At 44.1% G+C, this 19487-nt stretch overlaps 1 protein-coding gene across 2 annotated transcripts; it reads left to right on the top strand.

The window, feature by feature from the left end:
* The first annotated feature begins 12320 nt into the window (after positions 1–12320).
* Positions 12321–17137, top strand: COX6C (cytochrome c oxidase subunit 6C). Of its 2 annotated transcripts, none has more exons than XM_088533599.1 (4): positions 12321–12419; positions 13346–13466; positions 14510–14648; positions 17026–17137. In XM_088533599.1, exons 2-3 carry the CDS (start codon positions 13353–13355, stop codon positions 14627–14629), a joined length of 234 nt encoding a protein of 77 aa, XP_088389725.1. In that variant the 5' UTR covers positions 12321–12419; positions 13346–13352; the 3' UTR covers positions 14630–14648; positions 17026–17137. The 2 variants fall into 2 exon arrangements, with proteins under 2 accessions (XP_088389725.1, XP_088389726.1); XM_088533600.1 differs by having other exon boundaries at positions 12396–12419; positions 13339–13466.
* Positions 17138–19487: the final 2350 nt, after the last annotated feature.

The following is a 19487-nucleotide window of genomic DNA, read 5'->3' on the forward strand; positions in this document are numbered from 1 at the left end:
AGAGCCCTTGAGCAAGGGCTCCCATCTCGCCTCGTAAGCTGGGAACCTCCAACCTGGTTCCTGCTCAAAGGGGCCCTCCGAGGTAGCTGCAGTCCTTGCCATAGCCCAGCACAGCAGTCTCTAGCCCATCTCACTCTCTGCGACCTGAGAATAGGCTTGGTACTGCCTAATGCCACGAGAAAGCAGAGAGCTGGAGAGGTTTGAGAGCTGGAGAGGTTTGAGAGCCGTGCGCCCCGCTCCCTCGCTCTAGATTTGGTTGCAGCCTGATCTCAGACTGCACTGGAAATTCCCCTGCCCTCCCCTTCCCTCACTATTAGCTCATTTTCCCCCTGCTCGTGAGCATTTTGCTCTTCTCGTATCACTGTCCTCTGGTGGTTTTCCTCAGCCTTGCTCCCTGCTACCGTCTCATCGCTCTGCTGTTGATGCAAGATTTCTGCAAAAGATCACAGCTCCTCTTGAGGGGCCTGCTCCTCTCCATTCTGTTCCACATAAAGTCACGTTCCTCAGATATTTTCTAATACTTTTTGATGTATTTGTGTGACGTGACCTGTTCTGACTATTCCAAGCAGTCATGACATAGACAATGATATTCTGTTACCTTTTGCAGGTAGATTAAATCTTTTCTGAGGAATGGGATGCAGAGACACACAGTCAAAACGGCAAATAAGGTGCTGGTGAGGTTTTTACTTATGCTTCCAGCAGAGATAACAACTTAAAATATTATTAAGAATGTGGCTTTAGTTAAGGGTAGAAAAGAAACATATTTCAATGTGCTTAATGTCAACACGACTATGATAATGACTCTTGTGTTATTTATTTATTTATTTCACACTCCTTGTGGCTCAAATCAGTCAGACGTATGCAGGGGGCAATTAGGTAGGCAATCAAACCCAATTCTTTAGTGCCTGATTTAATGAATTAGTAAAACACTGTGTAGTGAATTGACAGCTCTGAAGCAGTGTGTCTTGGCACACTGTGGTCTCAGTTCTGCAATTCATGAAACTCTATTCATCAAGGGTAAGTCATGAGGTTTCTGAACTATCATAAAATCAAACCTTGTTGTGGTTTGGTCTAAATCCAGTCTGATTTCTGGTTTAAAGTACACCTCCTGCTTCATTTCTTAGTTTCAGTTCCCAAGCAAGGTTTAAAATACACCAGGAACAGATCTAATTAATAATTTTTGCAAAATCTTATTCCTCCCAAGGCTGTACTCACAGGAAAGCTGCAGGAGCTCAAAGCTCTTCTCCCTTCTTTCGTGCTTCTTTTTACAACTTCAAGAGAGGCGCAGAGGCCACACTGGATGTGAATGAACTGGGAGAATCAGAGCAGTTGTAAGGGGCAGATTTGATGTGGGGACCAGGGCCAAAGGGTTATTTGGGAAGTTAAGGTGGGGCAGGGGCAGAATTAATTGCCAGGCAGGGAGGAGGATGATGACAGACTTCTCCACGTTCTTCAGACCACTTTAATCACCAGTCCCCAGCCACAGGGATGTTGGCTCCCTTCTTCTGTACATGCGTGCAGCGCATGTAAGGGAAAAGCAAACGAGTGTGTTCCAGCTTGCTGGGTTCCCTAGGGCTTATCCCAGTGCTAGGGATTGGATTATCTTCCACTCCCCCTCCTAACCTCCTGGATAAGGGGAAGAGCCAAGAGCTGTGTCAGAGATCCAGGTGCTTCACTTGGAGCTCTTGGTCATCAGCCTGCTGAGGACCATTTGGGAGTGCTTTCCTCTTCCATGGGGACTACTCCAGTGTGCTAAGGACCACTATTAGTCTTTTTCACTCTTGAAGCCCAATGACCTAGAATTGTATGGGACCTCCTTTGGCAGCTTCTTCAAGAGGAGAAACACGCTAAGATACAACTCACATATCCTCACTGAAGGAAGAAGGGAACTCATCAGTTTCTAGTTTCCTCACACTTTAGAGTTTTACTTTGTGCTTCTTTCTATTGATTTCCCTGTGACATAGCTGTAAATGAATTAATCATTGCTTGAACAGACTTCTTAGGTAGAGGCCACAACAAGGATGTCAAATCTCTCTCCCGGCTTTAACTGTTTGGATGATATTGACTTACCCAAATTTCACAGATGCACTGAACTTTCATGCTCAGTACATCTGAGGAGGGTGGAATGTAGCATCCCACATGAGCAGAGCACATGTGGTACCATCTGCTCTACCACTCATTAATGTGAAAGCAAAAGAAGAATTGTAAAATACCATCAATGCAGGCACATATGTCAGTCTAAAAATCATGTGAAAGGGCCACCTCCTACTGCTGTGGTAAGTACATGCAACCAAGTGCAGGAGTGCAGCAGTCAGATTATGATTTGTTGTAGTCTTGCCTTCTTCTCATTCAAATAAAGTTAAATAACATGTAGAAAATGCTTATCTTACATCAGTAGCTTTTACTTGAGTCATACTAGGATTACTTATTAAATGAAAAATGTTATCCACATATTTACAAATGACAGAACTCCTTGTGAATGTATTCCAGCCTTATAAAATCATTAATGAAAATTTACCAGCCCCCCTCAAAGTACTCTTACTAAGATACCATCATTAATACTGTACTTGTCTAGCAAATTTATAAACGAAGTCAAAAATAAAACCCAACACTATGTACTCTGTGTACTTTGGTGAGCGAGGAGCATTTTGCAGACCTGGTCTGAACACTCTGAATTCTGTAAATCAGCAATAAATCTCAATCCATTTTGAAGTTGTGTCTCTATATTACCTGAAATACATGCATTCTCTCTATAGATACATGTGTGTCTACATACACAATCATTTATGGGCCATTTCTCATATGCAGAAGGATCATATCTATTTGAAATGCTTGAAGAATGTATGTCATATGGTTATGCCTATTTTATGTGTTAGCTTTAAAGAAAAATAGGAAAATAGAGGGAAAGCACAAGGGAAATATTAATAGACGTGAACTCTTTCATACCTGGGTTGCTGAACTCAATGCAGTGGCAGATACCACACAACTGCTGTTGGCTGATGCATCTGAAACGAAATGGGGATTTTAGACCAGGGATCAAGTAATACCTATTGCCAATTCCAAACAGGAAGTCTGAGAACTGAACTGATATAAGGACTAAATACATACAATTGCTGTAAAACACTTCAGACAACTTGCATTGCTATTGCCTTTTTATCTTGTCTGTCAGACACACTCTCTCTTAGGTTGCTGCTGGACCCACCTGTGTGAGTTCAACAGGTTAAAGGACTGGAAAAGTTGCCCTCAACACCTCTAGCATCTTTTAGATCAATAAAACTTCATTCCTTATTAGCTGTGTATAATTTGGGTGTTTGTGAAGACTACAGCATTACTGCAGAACAACAGTTGTGTGTGGAATTTGCTGCTACAGATTATAAAAACAGATCTGTTTTAGAAACAGGAAGCTAGAAATTCTTCTGGATGGACTTATGATTCATCTGCTTTACTGGTGGTCAAAACAGAATCTAAATATATTTATGCAGATTTACATTTTTCCTTTTTACTTGCAAATAATGCAACATGTTGGAACTATTCTGGATTTTTTAAACCACCTTTTGCATTCATAAATTCCTAAATTTACACTTAGACACTATTACTGTGCACTTTGGTTTTCTGTCACCAGACAGGGTCAGTTTACTGAAATACTTTGCCTATCACACAGAGCTTACCTTGAGGGGTTCAGTTCTTAATTATTCATTCGAATGCTTTATGATATCAACATGAGGAGTGACTATACATTTCAGGAAGGAGTTCTATAAATTTTGTTTTGACTTCTGACCTGGTGCTGCATGAGACAAACCACCAGACTATCTGATAATTCCTGAAATGTGTAGTCTTGGATTATGCTATTCACACGCATACCCTCAATAGCTTTCTGGTAGTGATCACTATGCCATTGAAAAAGGAGCAAAAAGCTTTTTCTTTTGCATCAGTGAAAAGCTGTCTTGCCACTGCCTCCTCATGACCTGTTTTATACTGGCTGTTCCTTAGGAGAGACAGTTAATGGGAGTAGTCTTAGTCCCTGAGCTTGTCCCTTTGAAGGTGTGGAAATCCCGTGCTTAGTCATCGGGAATTGAGATCAGAGGCTGAGAGGGGCTTCATGCACCCGGGGGTGGCAGGTTGAGCAGCCCCCGCTCCCGGCTGCGCTGCTCTTCCTGCATCTGCTACATGGGAAGAATCATGGTGACCTCTTCAAATGGGTCTGAAAGCAAAGAAAGGAAGAGCTACAGATTAGTGAGGGCTGCAGGTAAAGGCATTTATGAAGCAGCTGTTGTCATTAATAAGGGACCCTTGGTTTCCAGCTCTTCACAAAACTGTTTGACAAAATGACAGGCATCCCTTCATTGCTGCTTCTGCACTTTCAGCCTAATGTGATATTACAGACTTAAAATCAAGGGCATTTACTGTCCTCCAACATTTGTGAACTTCTGAAATGGCCAGCTTCAATACTGCCCAGTACTGTTCTCTAGTCAAAACTACAGACTTCAGCAATATTTTTTTTTGTGTGTAAAAATGACAGAAAAGGGACTAAGCTTTAAAGTGCTGCCCTGCACTTGAAAAAGAAAATCCTTACATTATTTATGCTGTTAATATCAAATACAGGGCCAAACTGGTCACTGGGCAGCTTCTTATAGCCAATGGAGTTGCAATCATCTAGCCTGCATTTGACCTGTTTAAATTGTCCCATAATATGTAACTGCTGATTTTTGTTTCTGTTTTTTATATAATTCTCCCAGTCACCCATTGACAGTCACGTTTGAGTACAGTTAAGATGGGGTTAATTGCAGTCCCTTGCTTTCAAGTTTACAGAGCATTGCTGGTTTTAATACTTTCAATAGCTGCTGTAAAACTGTTAGGGAAAGTTAGGATTGAACCAATATTTTAGATCTGATCTCTACTCAAACCTATCCCTCATGTCGGAGTTTGAGCATTCCTGGGATTTGGGAGAGTTATAATTCATATCTAAGTTTCAAATTCCTTCGTGCAAGATTGTTCAAATGTGCAGTTTTGGAACAGGTCCACGTCTAATTGGCTAAATTGTAGTCCCCAAATCGAAAGCCACATGGCGTTGCTATTTCTATACAGTCTTTTTTATTTTTTTCCTTTATTATGTAGCCTTGGAATGGTGTTCTGTCAGTCCAGCACACAGGATTAATACAAAACACCAAACCCAACACTTTCCAGCTACCTGCTAATGAACTCACAAATTTGTAATTGTACCAGTGATTTAATGAAGCATCTACATGATGGGCACAATGCGTATTTTGCTGCTGACTTAATAATTTCTGAAAGTGCTGGAGCACTGGACTGGATTGGAAATAGAAAGGGGCCACTGAGTTGCCACAATAATTTAAGAGTACTCTAGGTATAAATGAGATCCTCCATCTATTTTTAATAATCATTGTGCTAAACACTATTTTATCTCAAGTGCACACTGCCTTGAGTTGAATTTTCCTCTATTTCCCTACTACTGAAAAAATATTTTATTTTCATGGTAACAGATTTGAAAGTGTTGACAACAGCATTGCTTATTCCACATGTTAATTATGTATTTGTTCAGAGCATGCCGATGAACTGTGTTCATTTTTCATGTTAACTTTTCATTTCATGTCAAAGGAAAAGTGGAAACGTAGTAAGTAGATTTGTGCTTTTAATTTGAGATATTTCTTCTTCCTCTAAATCTTGTATGTAATCCCTCTGCACCATATGCGTTTGAAATTATTTTCTTGGCAAGAAGTTTAAAAAGAAAGTAATTCTCTCTTCTCAGAAAAGGACTCTTGAGCAAAGCAAAGCAATTGTGCCATTAACGAGAAAGTTAAATGAAATAAATGACAAGACAAACAAGTTCTGTTTTTTCGTGTGCATCACATTCAAGGAATGCACAAGCACACAATAGCTTATGCAATATTCCCATCTGTCAAAGCCAATAAATAGATTTCGCTGGAAATATTTATTATGATAGTCTGGGATGCCCATGGCTCAGGAAATGCAATCAAGCAGCTTTAGTACTTTTTGCCTATAGGTGAGCAAATGGCTTTCACCTCAGCCTTGAGAGCCCGCTGAGCAGTATCTGGTTTGTAAACCCAGACTATTGGAGTTAGAATATCCCCCATTCCTCTGAGAGGTGTCAAACTGCTGAGCTTCACACTAGAGCAATCTGCACCGTTGCACTTCGGTGTGTATGTATATGTACGTACAGAGATCTGCATATACAATCTGTATTTCCTGGGTTTGTGTGTGCATAAATGCAGAAGATCACTCAGTAATCTGTTTTGGGGTCATGATGACATGGGGCTTCAGCTTGATGATGTATATCATCTTTTCCTAATATGACTTTCCAAACTTTTTTTTTTCTGTATAATCGTTTGAAAATGAAGATCTTCATGTTTTATTAAAGTGTTTGGTTTTGTACTCATTTGCATTTCAGAGGACAGAGCCCTTATGTTTGCTTGGCTGAAGAATATTGCTCTTTCCAAAGCTCTTATGGTTGCTGAGAAAGGAAATAAAAATAATTCTAGGGAGATTTCTTTGATCTAGAAAGAATATACAAGAAAAAAAATAATTTTCCCTGTATTTTTAAATTAATGGCAGGTGTTGGGCTATTCACCGTGAACTACAATAAATGAGTTAATATTTTCAAGCTAATGATCTGAATGCTTGCTCTGGAAATGGAGAGCATGTATCGTTGTTCTTTTTATCCTCCACTTAACATCTTACAATTCAGATATTATCTTAACTCCTGGCTGCTTGATCCTGAAATTTGACAAATATATCGAACTATTCTCTTAATTCATATTTTCAGGGGTGTTTAGCAGTAATAGGCCTTAAGAAAACTATCCACTGGGCTAAAACAGTGATCTTTTCTTTTCTGAAGCCGGGAGCAACACCACCGTGTTTCTGCAGCGCTACATGAAACTCTACTAAAAACAAAGCAAGGAAAATCAAAACGCAGAGATACATAGGCTTAATTGGCCTTGCCAAGATAATGCAGTAGCATTAATCATACATTGTATTTTGGGGTAAGAGCTAAGCACTGGAGTAAGCTGGAGGGCTTTAGAAATCCTTATCGTCATCAGTTTTAAAAACAGATAACATATGCACATTTGTGAGAAATGACTAAGTATTTTCAAACCCACACTGGGGAAGGGGAGTGAGCAGATAAGGTCTTGGGGGACTTATTTTGTTTGAATCCATATTCAGGTTGTTCTGACTGCTCAAGCTTCGCCTCTGCTCAGGAATCTTACTACAGTCAAGGGCTGTAACACTTCATTTGCTCTGCACCCGAAACTCCCCCTGAAGCCAATTATTCAATCTAATTTAACAAAGACCACAGCTCCTCTGGCTGTGCAATTGTTGGTAACCATCAACACACTGATTCATCTACAATTGGGCCAAATGTTACAAAATCTGTTTCTGAGTTCTTGTTTGTACCCCCATCACAAGATTACACCAAAATTAAAGCATGCAGTACTTGAACTAACTTCAAAGGCTGAGCTTGCACTTCTTGCTAGTTCAGCCTTTTTATTGGTTCATGTTTTCCATTTGGCTTCGACATCCTGTTCTTTACTGATGCCCTTCTGGAATTTCATTTACAAACGTTACGTCCCGGTTGGTGAGCTATGCTAATTAATACTGTGGTGGAGACTATGGATTATAGCAATTTTGTGCCTCCCGCTTGGAAAATCGCTGCAACTTTTCCAGCCATTTCCATGCAGCACTGTATTGAACACGACCAAATTCATCTTAAGAAAATTTACCGTTAACTCGTTTAATCAAAATATATTGAACCAAGGTTGTTTATGCTATTATCTATTGCCAGTTTTTGTTAATCAAATATTTCAAAACAGTAGAAACTTGAGATCTACGATTTTCTCATTAGATTATATCAAACAAAATAGTAAAGTTAAAACAGGCATATAAGAATATTTTTTAATGCTTATGCCAGTAAGATGTTTGTTAAAAAAAAAGAAATGTTACTAGAAGATTTTACTGTTTTCTGGAAGTGCCGCATTTGTGACTGTGCCCAGCCCTCCAACCGGGGTCCCCAGCGTGGGGGATCCGTCCCACGGATTTCGGCTGCACTGGGGATTTTGTAGCCAGCAACACACAGACTGCTGGAATCTCAAATGCGGCTGAAGACATGATTGTAAAGAAAGTCAATCGTACATAGAGCAAATTAATGGAATCTCTAAAGAACACAGCAGTTACGGAGACAGATTCTTCCTACATGAGAATAAACCTAAGCAACACTATTTTTTAAGAAGAGGTAATATCTTTTATTAGACCAGGTGACGTAACTGGAAACAACGGTCTTGCTTTCAAGCTCACAATTTGTTCATCAGGTCATAAACAGGTCAACAAATACATCATGTTTGAGGTACTCGTTACTTTGTTTCTGTTAGTAATTGCGTTCATGAACTCGCCTTTCATAAATGGACAGAATTCAGTTGACATAACTGCGATAAGATGATATAAGGCACAAAACAAATCCGCAGGATCCCCCCCCTTCCTCCTCCTAGACTGTCATTTCAGGACCAGGAAGGAAAATTTGCCAACACCTCCTAACACTTGTCATGTCAGCACCTCAACATGAATTAAAGCAGACTAAAACAAGAGGTTCATAAACCTATGAGACAAAGGTTTAAAAACTTGCTATTGGAAACGACTGCAAAACAATCCTGTGGCACGTTAACTGGGACCTAGGCCAGGCTCTTTGGACAGAATGAGCTCTGTCCTTGAAGGGCTAAATAAGGGACACGGATGCCTCTAACTTAAACCCCACAGGTTGTTTTTAGTGTCACAGCCCCACCGAGAGCTGCCTAAAATGAGCGGCCTTGATCCGACCCGGGCAGGAGGGCAAGTTTTGCCTGCTGGAGGGCAGGCACGAGCTGCTCTTTGCGGGAGGGTTCCTCTCCACAGCCACTGTTTTATGCCCCCGGATAATTCTGGCTTCTTTTTGTCAGAATTAATTCCTCGAACAAAATGATGGCTCAATGAAAGCGGCAGTTGGCCACTTTCTGCCTCCCTGGATGTCAGATGATCACTTGTCAGATCTAGTTAAAAAAAGAAAAGCTAACGAAGGGTCTGGTCTAGAGCCTAGTAAGGCATTAAGAACACACTGGTTTGATGGCTTTGGCCTACTGACGCGTACCCGTGAATCTTCTGCTGACAGTTACTCCAAACCATCGATGAAGATGCAGCAGGGTGGGTTTTACCATCGCAGACCGCGGGGCCGCCTGTACAGACACTGTGTTTGGCATGGGAAAGTTGTTGTAGGAGGGATGCAGCCTGGGGCAAGGGGATTTTGCCTTGTGGGAGTCTTGACCATCTTACAACACCCGAACCAAGCTGCGAAAGCAGCCGGAAAGGTTTGGCCTTCAGTCCTTGCGCTAGGACAATCCTCACCCTCCCTTTCGCCTTCAAAAGGAGGAATGTTGCCATCGAGTTGCTATTACTTTCTGGAGCTGGATCCAGGCTAACGACACGTGTGGCCTACATAGGTTGTGCTGTTATTTGCTGCGGTGGGTGTAGTGAATTATATGTAAACACTAAAAAAGAAAAGATATGTAGCACATGAATGCAGGAGCAGGCCTCTCCCGCTGGAGCCGGCGTGTTTTCTAGCTTTGGGCCTGTGTTCGCCCCTGAGCCCTGTCATGACCAAGGAGGGACGAGGGAAGGAGCGAGGGGGACAACCCCGGGTGCTCCGGGTGGCCCTGGAGGACGTGGGGGCTGCAGGGAGCCACCGCGAGCCGGGGTCACCCATGGGCTCAGAATATCAGAATCCGTCTCTTTACGAATTGAACAAAGCTTAAGATTTTGTTTTCTTTCTATTTCAGAGGCATTCATAAAATCAACAAAAGCTTGTGAAATCCCTGTCCCTGTCATTTATTATGGTTTGAACTTTTTCTTTTTTTTTTTTCTCCTTTGTTTATAATGTCCTTTTGGAAGTCTGAAGATCTTCTTCTTCCCCCTACTAATTTTGTATTTTTCCATTTAGGAATCATTGATTCGCCCTTATTTTTTGTACAGCTGGCATTCCGATTTTGTAAAACAGCTTCTCGTGCCATAATATCTTTGTTTGTTCCACAGCACCATTGATTGATGTCAACACAGCTGTGGGAAAAGAGGATTTAATTAGTTAATTTCTGGCGCAGAAACGGAGGAGGAGCATGAATGCATGCGTGTTCATATGTGGCATGTAGCTAGCATTGTTTGTTTATTTCTTTTTGTGATAGAGAGGTAGATTTTATTTTAGACTGTTTAAAAAAGCAGCTGGCTCTAGAGATTGCGGATGTCCCATGTGACTTTTTTTCCAGTAGATTTTGGGTTCTAATTTGATCCAGATTATGATTATCTGACAGCCATTCCCATCTAAAGAGTTTGTGGCCTATGCAAAATCACTTGCTTGTCACAACCCTGTTCCTAGTGGGCTCCGGTCCACACCGCAGAAAGTTCTATCCTGAGCATCACAGCTGGCAGCCTTTGTGGAAAAGGCAAGGACTCAGCACCCTATCTTTCACTCAAGTCAGCGGTAAATTTTATTTTAAATTCAATGAGAGCATAAGCAAAAAAGGTTTCAGATTTACTGCCTTCCTTTCCTCCTCAAGGGATGATCCATTTCTGGGACGTCATGAGGAAGCTTCAATTGCTGCTGGTGCTACCACATTTTGTGGAGGAAAACAGGACTGTAGACTCTAGTTCAGTGACTGTGGCAGCTTCCAAGCCAGCAGGTCCCACATCACGCTCCAAAGACAAGTGGAGCAGGTGCTGGAGGCCTCAGGTGCCTGGGAAGGACCGACGGGAATGGCTGTTGCCCTGAGTGTGCAGAGCCTCAACCGTAACATCAAGATGCCCAGAGCGCCTGACGCACGGGGGAAACCGGTGGCACAGACAATGTTTTAATGACTTAGTTGGCCGTGAACCAATTAGTGAAAACAGATTTTCATCAGTGTAGGCCCAGGTCCATCCAGCAAAGTATTCTTTCGCATGCAGACTGGCTGAATTCCTCAGACACTTCTTATAATGACAGTAGGTTTAAAGACTTCTATGATTTTATTCTGATTAATCTTTCTGTTTTTCTGACGTTGTGTAACAAGGCGATTAGTTCAGTGGAGCTTTTAAGCTTCCCCAGGCAGCTCTCCCTGCTCTTTTCGGCTTCCCGCTCTGCCAGCCCCAAAGCCCCCTCAGGAGCAGCAGGATGCTGCCCGACCCAGGCCCTTCCTCAGGCCTCTCACCCAGGTTATCCTTCGGTCTCGCCATTCCTTCTGTCTGGCATCACTCACATTTCCCTTTTCGTGTTCATGCACACAGGAAAACCTGCTGGCCAGACACGCTTCATTTTGGTCTCAATTATCGTAACAAACTTTTCGTTCAAAAAATCCTTTCCAAATTGTATCTCTTCAAAAGGCTGTTGCAAAATCAATTCCCCTAGTTTGTTATTGAATGCATAATTTATCTCTGCGATTTTCTACTGATATACTTTTTTATCTCACAATAATAATAATAAGATACTTTTCATCAGTTTTAAAGGCCTATCACCCCTGGTGTTTGATGTCAAAATCCCCTCCCTTTGTCAAGGCAACACTAGGTTTGAATAAATGCCACATAGTACAGGAGAGGCTTCAATTTTTCCGGGCAGGAATTTTCAGCAGTTAGTGTAGATCCCACAGAGGCTGTCTAGGAATAAAAACAGCTGCTCTTGTGGTCACTATGTGGAAATCACAGGTAAAGGAACTCAGGCAACTCATTTCCAAGAAAGGTACCCAAGCTGATTGCAGATCAGTGGCTCAGGTACGTCTAGCGGGGATTCGAAATCCCTTCAAGGGCTGCAGAGATGCTGGGATGGAGCATCTCGCACACGAAGCCGCTGCAAGGGCTGGGACTGCTCGGCGTGGCGAGGATGCGATCCATGAATATAAATAAATATAAAATATAAATGGGAGGCGGATGTTAGGGTGATGCGGCTAAACGGTGCTCAAGGGGCTGTGTGACAGGACGAGAGGCATCGGGCACAACCTCGAGCACTGGAAACCCCTTCTTCACCATGGGGGTGGCTGAAGCCCAGCACAGGCTGCCCAGAGGTGGTGGCGCCTCCAACCTTGGAGATGCTCAGGGGCCACCTGGACACGGTGCCGGCCTCCTGCTCGGGGTGACCCGCTCCAGCCCGGAGCAGGGGCTCTCCAGGGCTCCCCTCCAGCCCCAACGCTCCGCATTTCCCCCCGCTCCCCTCCGGTCCCAACATGGCCGCTGCGCAGGGCCGCCCCTCCCCGCCCCCCGCCGCGCGCGCGCGCGCGCGTGTGCGGCAGCGGCGCTTGGGCCGAGCCGCGCGCCGTAGCGAGGAGGCGGCGCCGCGCATGCGCGCTGGGCCCGCAGTGGGTGCGCGGCTCGCGGGGCGGAAGGACGGTCGTGCCCGCGCCGAGGTGAGACCGCGACCCCCCCCCCCCGCCCCGCCCCTCCCCCGCCAACCGTCACCCCCAACCGTCACCTCCAACCGTCACCCCCAACCGTCACCCCCAACCGTCACCCCCCGCCCTCCTCCGCGCTGCTGCCGTGACCTCTGCGCGTCCTCCGGGGCGGCGGGCCGGGCCCCGCGGCCGCTGCCCCTCGCGGAGGGCAGGCGCGGGCCGCGGCGCTCTGTGGCGGGGGCAGCAGCGCGGGGCTCGTCTCAGCCTGGCGCCTTCCTCGGGGTCCCTCGCTGAGGCAATGGCGATGGCGGGCGGCCGGGAGCCCTTCAGCGCGGCAGGAGAACCGGAGGCGCAGCGGGGCCGCGTCCCCCGTGGCCGCTGCTCGGGATCCCTTTGGGCGCCGGAGGCCGCAGCGGCGGCGGGGAGCGCTGCCCTGGCGTCTCTCTGAGTAACTGGGCTCCTGTGACAGCCTCTCGCCGCAGGGCTTGAGGGTTGGCAGCACGAGCCTGCACAATAACTGAAGTCCTTTAATGCCCTTGTGTTTTCTAATTGCTTCAAGTGTCGCACATTTTACTTTAGAAGTGAATAAAGTGTTATTGGTATTTTGGAGTAGTCGGCCTGACATGGTGGATCCTACAAGGAAGGGTGGGTATAGGATGAGCAGAGAAGGCTGCGCTGGCTCCTGTAACAGCTACTGGTTTTAAAGGGTATAAAGCCTTTCTTAGATTTCTGTCATGAATAGATTGACCTTCAGTGACCTACGTTAAATATTCTCAGTGAAAGGTCAGATAGACGGAAGCTCTGTCGCTTCTTGAAGATGCTGATTACCCATTTCTCAAGGGCATGGTCTTTCTCAAATTGTTTCAGGACACTGCTTAAGTTGAACTGCTTGTGTCTGAATTATCTCTTTTTTTTTTTTCCCTTCATCTGCTAGGAGATAGAATCACCATGTCGTCTGCACTATTGCCTAAGCCTCAGATGAGGCGTCTTCTGGCCAGGCGGATGAAATTTCATCTCTTTGGGGCATTTTTGGTATCTATAGGATGTGCTGCTTTGTACAAGGTAGGAGCTTTAATTTTCGAAATGTAAATTCCTCTCCTTAGAGTGCTAAAAAATTCTTATCTTGCTTTGTTAAGATTTTTTTAAAGATTCTTCATCAAAAAATTGTTTTTCCAAAACACAAATAAATAACTTTCATTTGAAGAAGTGTTATGAATAAACTGACAGCATGTGTGACCTGTGCAATTCATGACAACATAACCTAGAGCCGCCTAGGCCTAGATTACAATGTTGCTCGTTCACACACGACTGATGCTTCTCAGATGAACTGTAGATGGCCTGTGACTACAGGAACTAGGATATTGTGAGGGAGAGTGAATTGTCAAATCTTATCTCTAGGTTGACTTCAGAAACCATCTACATAAGCAGGTTGGAGAATCTGCCCTTCTGAAGATCGTGATGACAGTCAGTTTGGCAGATTTTAAGTTAATCTGCCAAGCTGTCAAAAAACTAACTCAGGACAAAGTAAACAGTTTTGTGTCAGCTGAGCAGCTGCCTGGAAGTCAGTCAGGAAGCTGACAGACAGTGCAGCTCGGCTGTTGTACTTGAGATGAATGAGGGCCAGGGAGTCAGGACCATGTCTTCTCTTGTCAGTGAGCTGTGAGATTGGCTTGGCAGTCTCCTAAAGTTTTACCATGCCTCTGTAGTTGACCTAATGTGTGGCTCAAAGGTAAGAAATTATCTAGAGTTTTGAGTCCTGCAGCTGCCCATGGACGTACTGAAAGCACGGTGTAATTGTTGCTTCGTGAAAGCCGTGAGCAGGCTGGGCAGAGGACACTTAACATATCAGTATAGTCAAAATGCTTCTGAATATTAAAAATGTAGCAGGTTTTCATTTTTAGGTTTCATTTTAGACACTTGCTTTCATGTCCATCAGTCAAGCAGCCAAATTTGAACGGGTACATACTAGTATTTTTCTAATTCTGTTTTAGTGGTAAAGACTTTTATAAAGCTTATACCCCCTGATGTAAATCCTGGCATTACTAGGCAAGAATTTCTGCTTACGTAGCTGTGGATGCTCTAATTCTCTGTGTGTTGCATTGCAGTTTGGTGTTGCTGAACCCAGAAAAAAAGCTTATGCAGAGTTCTATAAAAACTATGATCCCATGAAGGACTTTGAGGCCATGAGAGCTGCTGGGGTGTTTCAGTCTGCGCCCCCCAAATGATGGCAACCTGCATGAACAGGTAATAAGCAGTGAAACCTTGTGCTTTTATTTTGAGGCTCTTCCTTTTCTGTCAAATAAAAAGGGGCTTTGGAGAAAAAGGGTACGAAGGGTACTCCTCAAAAGAGACCTGGGGCTAATAGGAAATACGGGAACTGGGGAAGAGGGTAAGTTCAGAATGGGAAGCTCCTAAATGCCTTTTGGCTAATTTAACTTACGTGTGATATAGCAAACCCCTGCACTCAGTGATGCTTTTCTGTCTTTGTGCAGCTGCATCCAGGACAGTTCTGTCCATCCCAGGTGGAATGGGTGCTCTGTATAAGACTTGCCTGACTTAGAATGTTTATTACATTGATACTGTCACATCTTTAATTGGATAGCGTGTGCTTATCAAAATCTAATACTGTCGTGCTCGTGGTAATTTGGTGAATGAGAAACTGTAAAGGCTGTTTTTCCCTCGTAGCACAGATTTTAATGTAAGAAATGGAGACAACTTCTACACATCCTTTTGTCTCCTGAAAGTGATGAGAGGGGAGACATAACTAGTCATGAGGAAAAAATATATGTGCATGTGTGTATGTATATGTGTTTAAAAAAGTAACAGTAGCATACTGCCTCTTGGTGAAGAGATGTTCAGATTTTCACCTTAATGAATTAAGTCTGGATAGGATATTGTTTTCTGAGCACTTAACACTGTTTTGTTCTAAGACCACCGAACTCCATTCCCCCTTGCTTGCTAATCTGGGAGTGGGGAGAAAAGTCTTGATTTCAGCCTTGTCCTAATTGTTACTAAGTGTGCTCACTCCGCTGCACCAACTCCTGATGTGATAGTTCAGCAAGGAATTCCTCCCCGCTTCTTGATCCGTGTTTCTTGCACTGAGTCTTCTGCTTCTTTTAAAGTGACTTCAAGCTAATCTAGAATGATAGTTTTTTCATTCTCTTGGAATGTTTTTATATTGTGATCATCGCGTGATAATCTGTGCCTCTAATTATCCTGGACAGCTGGATTTTCTCAGCCTGTTTGGTTAAGGCAGCAAGATGGAATGAAACATTTATGCTGCATTAATAATAAGTTCTGTTATGTGACAATCTATGATATCAGATTTCTGTGTAACACTGTTACATAAAAGCAGCAGAGCTGCAGCTCTTCCAGTACATATAAAAAAGATGTGTTATTTTTTCGGAAGGACGTTTTTTCAGCTATGAATACAGTACAGAGAAATACCGAAACGATAAACTTATGTTTCTATAATGTTGTTATTGTGCCTCTAGTTCTGTCCTACTGCTAATATATAAGCACTTTATAAACTATAAACTTTCTTAGGCACTGGAGTTGCATTCTTTAGCCAGGTGGCCTTCATCAGAGTATTTTGTCAAGAAGGATACATGTTAAAATCTAGTTGCAGTCTTGAGCTGGATTTTTCAGTTCAAGTAGAGCCCCACTTTCAGTTGGGTTGTGCTCCTGTCTGCAGATACAGAAATCCCATTGCTGATTGTGTACATCTTTTAACATTATTTAAAATTTCCTAAACAGTTTTTCCATTCCTCAATTACATCAGTTCAAAAGCAAATGCAAAGGACAGATTTTATATGTCACTTTGAACTGATAATGCTTCTTACTTTATGTACATAAGAACTTTTTTTTCCAGTTGTTTGTACTAGACAGCTGTTTTTTCATGCCTGGGTAGAGCAGCGCATGGATAGGTAAGCTCAAGAGAGGGAAGGCAATGCCAGTGTGTTCTGGTCTTTAAAAAAGACTGTAAAGAGGGCAAATAGGTGGAAGACTTTTCCATTTGGCTCAGCAGCGTAAGTTGGGCTGGGGGTCGGTTTGGAGCGAGGAGAGCCCCGTTCATTAAGGTTTTGGCCTGGAGCTGGGTGCGGAGTTTGTTCTGCCGGAACCCCCGTGGGAGCGGCGCTGGGGCTGTCCCGTGGGGAGCGGGTCCGGCCCCCACTTCGGTGTATCCACTTGCACGGCTCTTGCGATGGAGTACGGTTGGTCTTGGATAGCGTCCCGTATGCAGAGAAGCGGTTTGAATTTGGTTTCTTTCCTTCCTGCACCACTTGTTTCCGCTCTGGCTTCTGTCTGCAAGCTGCATTCCTTTCTCTTTTGGGCCCTTAGTGCTTAGCAAGTTTGATTCAGTTATCAGTGCGGCGTGGAGGGCGAGTCTTTAAGTGCTGTGCAGTATTGTTCCAGCTCTTGATTTGTTCCATGTTTCACTTCTGTTTGCCACATGAAGGGTGTGTAAATCTTAGACCATCAGGAAATAACAAGGGGAATTCCTCTAGACTAAACCACTGCATAAACATTTCCCTCCATTGCTTTGCATTCATACATACTAATGTGTTTATTTAAAGAGTAAGAAGTTTGTCCAATTTAACATTTCTTTTTTGTCTTGCAGATTCCCTTCAATCTGAGGAGACTTGATGACTGAACCTTACTTGTTCACTGAATTATAAAGTCCGTGTCGAGCTCTAATAAAACTCAATAAATAAAATACTTATGTCACTGGAGCTTATTTGTCTTCACTGATGTTGAAATGCCTAAATGTTTAGATGCTGGGAAGAGCAGTGGAAAGTCCTCATAAATTGATTGAGACTACCAAGCCTACCTTTTTTTTTCCATCTTTCTTTCAATGAAGCTCCACATTTGATAGCAACATATATTCTTTAGCAGTTGCAGCTAGGTTTGCATTTCCAGTGATAGCAGGAATTTGGAAGAAGAGGGTAGTTGTTAATGGGAAGGCAGTGGCTGGAGTTCTGGAAGGGTCTTGGTTAGCCCTCGTTTCAGAAGGTGAAATGCCCTTGAAATGAAAGGATGTGGGGAGGAATTCTGGAATTGCAGCAGAGCCTTCCTGTCCTGCTGCCCTGCTCTCCTCCCAGCAGCAGCGCGTTGCACCAAGGCTGGGACACGCGAGTGCTGGCGCTTCCCCTGCAGGGCAGACTGGAGCAGACACCTCCGAGCTGGAGGCGCCGCAGCCACGTGCGTGTGAAGCAGCTGCCAAGAGGAGACTTTGGGTAGGGTATTGTGGTAAGGGCTGTCGTGGGCGCTCCTTGCAGGCCAACAGCTTTTTAATGCCTGGCACCACCCGGCGAAGCGGAGTCTTGATGCAGGCTGCGTTCTGGATAGTCCAAGAGCTCATGGTCTGTTGGGTGCCTCCTCATGAGGCATTTGGGATGCGGGTTTTGCCCGTAACGGGGGTTAGAGGTGCTGCTGGGGCTGCGGCTCCCCACAGCCCAACGTGGGGGCTGTGAGAGGAGCCCCGTCGCACCACGTGAAAGAAGGGAAGGCTCCGTATGAAGACGTGACAAATTTGGCCATCTGTATCGTATTTGAAGGTCTTAAGTTCAAATTCTGTTTGGTGTAACTTTTATTACTTTAAATGGACCATTAACTTCTTAACACTTAATAGGTATCAGTGAGCAACATTTGCACTATTGAGAGCTGTTTAAGTAACATATTTGATCCAGAAGACCAGTCTGCAGGAACAAGGGATTTTCTTTAAACTTTCCGTATACACAGTGCAGACCAAAGAAATAATTTGACATTAGTGGTGCAGGGGAAACTATCTAGTAATCAAAATAATCCCTGCTCTGACAAACATAAACCAAAGCTTAACAATAGCAAATGATAGCAATTTATCTTCCCAATGTACAGTATAAACAGTGTTTGCCATTAAGCACTGACTAGCGTTTTCTGGGGCATGTCTGCAGGTTGTAACAGCCTGGGCTCTTCAGTCAAACTGACAGCTTCGCAGGCAGAGCACCCCGCTACTGCCAGGTGTGCTGGCTGGGAGAGCTGGCCTCCCCACAGCTCTAGCCCAAGGATTTTTCCCAGTTGCTTTGAATCAATTTACTTTTAAATTCTAAGTCTTATAAATTGCTATAGCCAACAGCAGTTATAGTGTGTCTGTGCGTTTTGGTTCTTGCTGCTGGCAATGACTTAAAGGAAGGGGAGGCTTGTGCCCCAAGATAGCTTCCGACCCTGCAGCAGAGCACTGGATCAAAGGTGTCGTTGGCTAAATGCACTGATTAAAGTGTGCTCTTCCTTTCATGTCTGCACTGTTACTTCCTTTACACTTAGGCTAAGGCTTCACAACGGCTGCAAAACAAACGTATCCTTTCGGCAGGCAATAAGAAGCAGCCCAGAGTCGAGGCCGAAGATGAGCACGAGCAGAATTTTCTTACCTGCGAAGCAGGACGGGAGGGCAAAGCTGATGGTGAATTGTCTTTCTTAGCAAGTGCCTCTCGCCAGCATCAGTCCTGCAATCCCTTTACCCTCCCCATTGCCCCCCTGCGCTGTCCCCAGCCTTTGCCAGGGAGAGCTCCGTTAATGCTGGTCCTGCCCATCGCTGTGTCCTGCTGCAGCTCCTTGCTGCAGGGCCTGGCGTGCTGTGCATGGGAGATGCAGCTCTGGAAAACATGTGCTGGAGTTCTGAGCCCATCCCCAACTGACCTCAAAGATTTTGCTATATTTATATATGAAATATATAAAAAGGAATTGTTTGACCTAAACTACTTTGGGAAAGGTCTTGCCTTGCATCAGCCTGGCTATGGCTTCAAATTTTTGGCTGGCTAGCTTTATTCTCGAGTGTTTGAGGAATGATTGATTGCTCTGGAAGCAAACTAAAAAGATATATTTGAAGTTGTGAGCTCTCCAGGGCTAAAGAGCATTATGAGCGTAGGTATGTTTTAAGCGTACACATTGGAGTGCTTTAGCAGCTAAGTACAGGCAGCTGCTCTCCGGACAACTTTGTTTTCATAGTTTGTGCAGCTCGTATGCAGGAGAGGCTGATTTATTGGCCGCCTCCACACGTGTTTCCATACATGTGGTCAGAAGGGGGAGAAAGAACCTGCCTAATGC

Source organism: Tinamus guttatus, unplaced genomic scaffold, assembly GCF_059628265.1.
Source record: "Tinamus guttatus ecotype Peru unplaced genomic scaffold, ASM5962826v1 Tinamus_guttatus_pri_ptg000510l, whole genome shotgun sequence".
Classification (NCBI taxonomy): Eukaryota; Metazoa; Chordata; class Aves; order Tinamiformes; family Tinamidae; genus Tinamus; species Tinamus guttatus.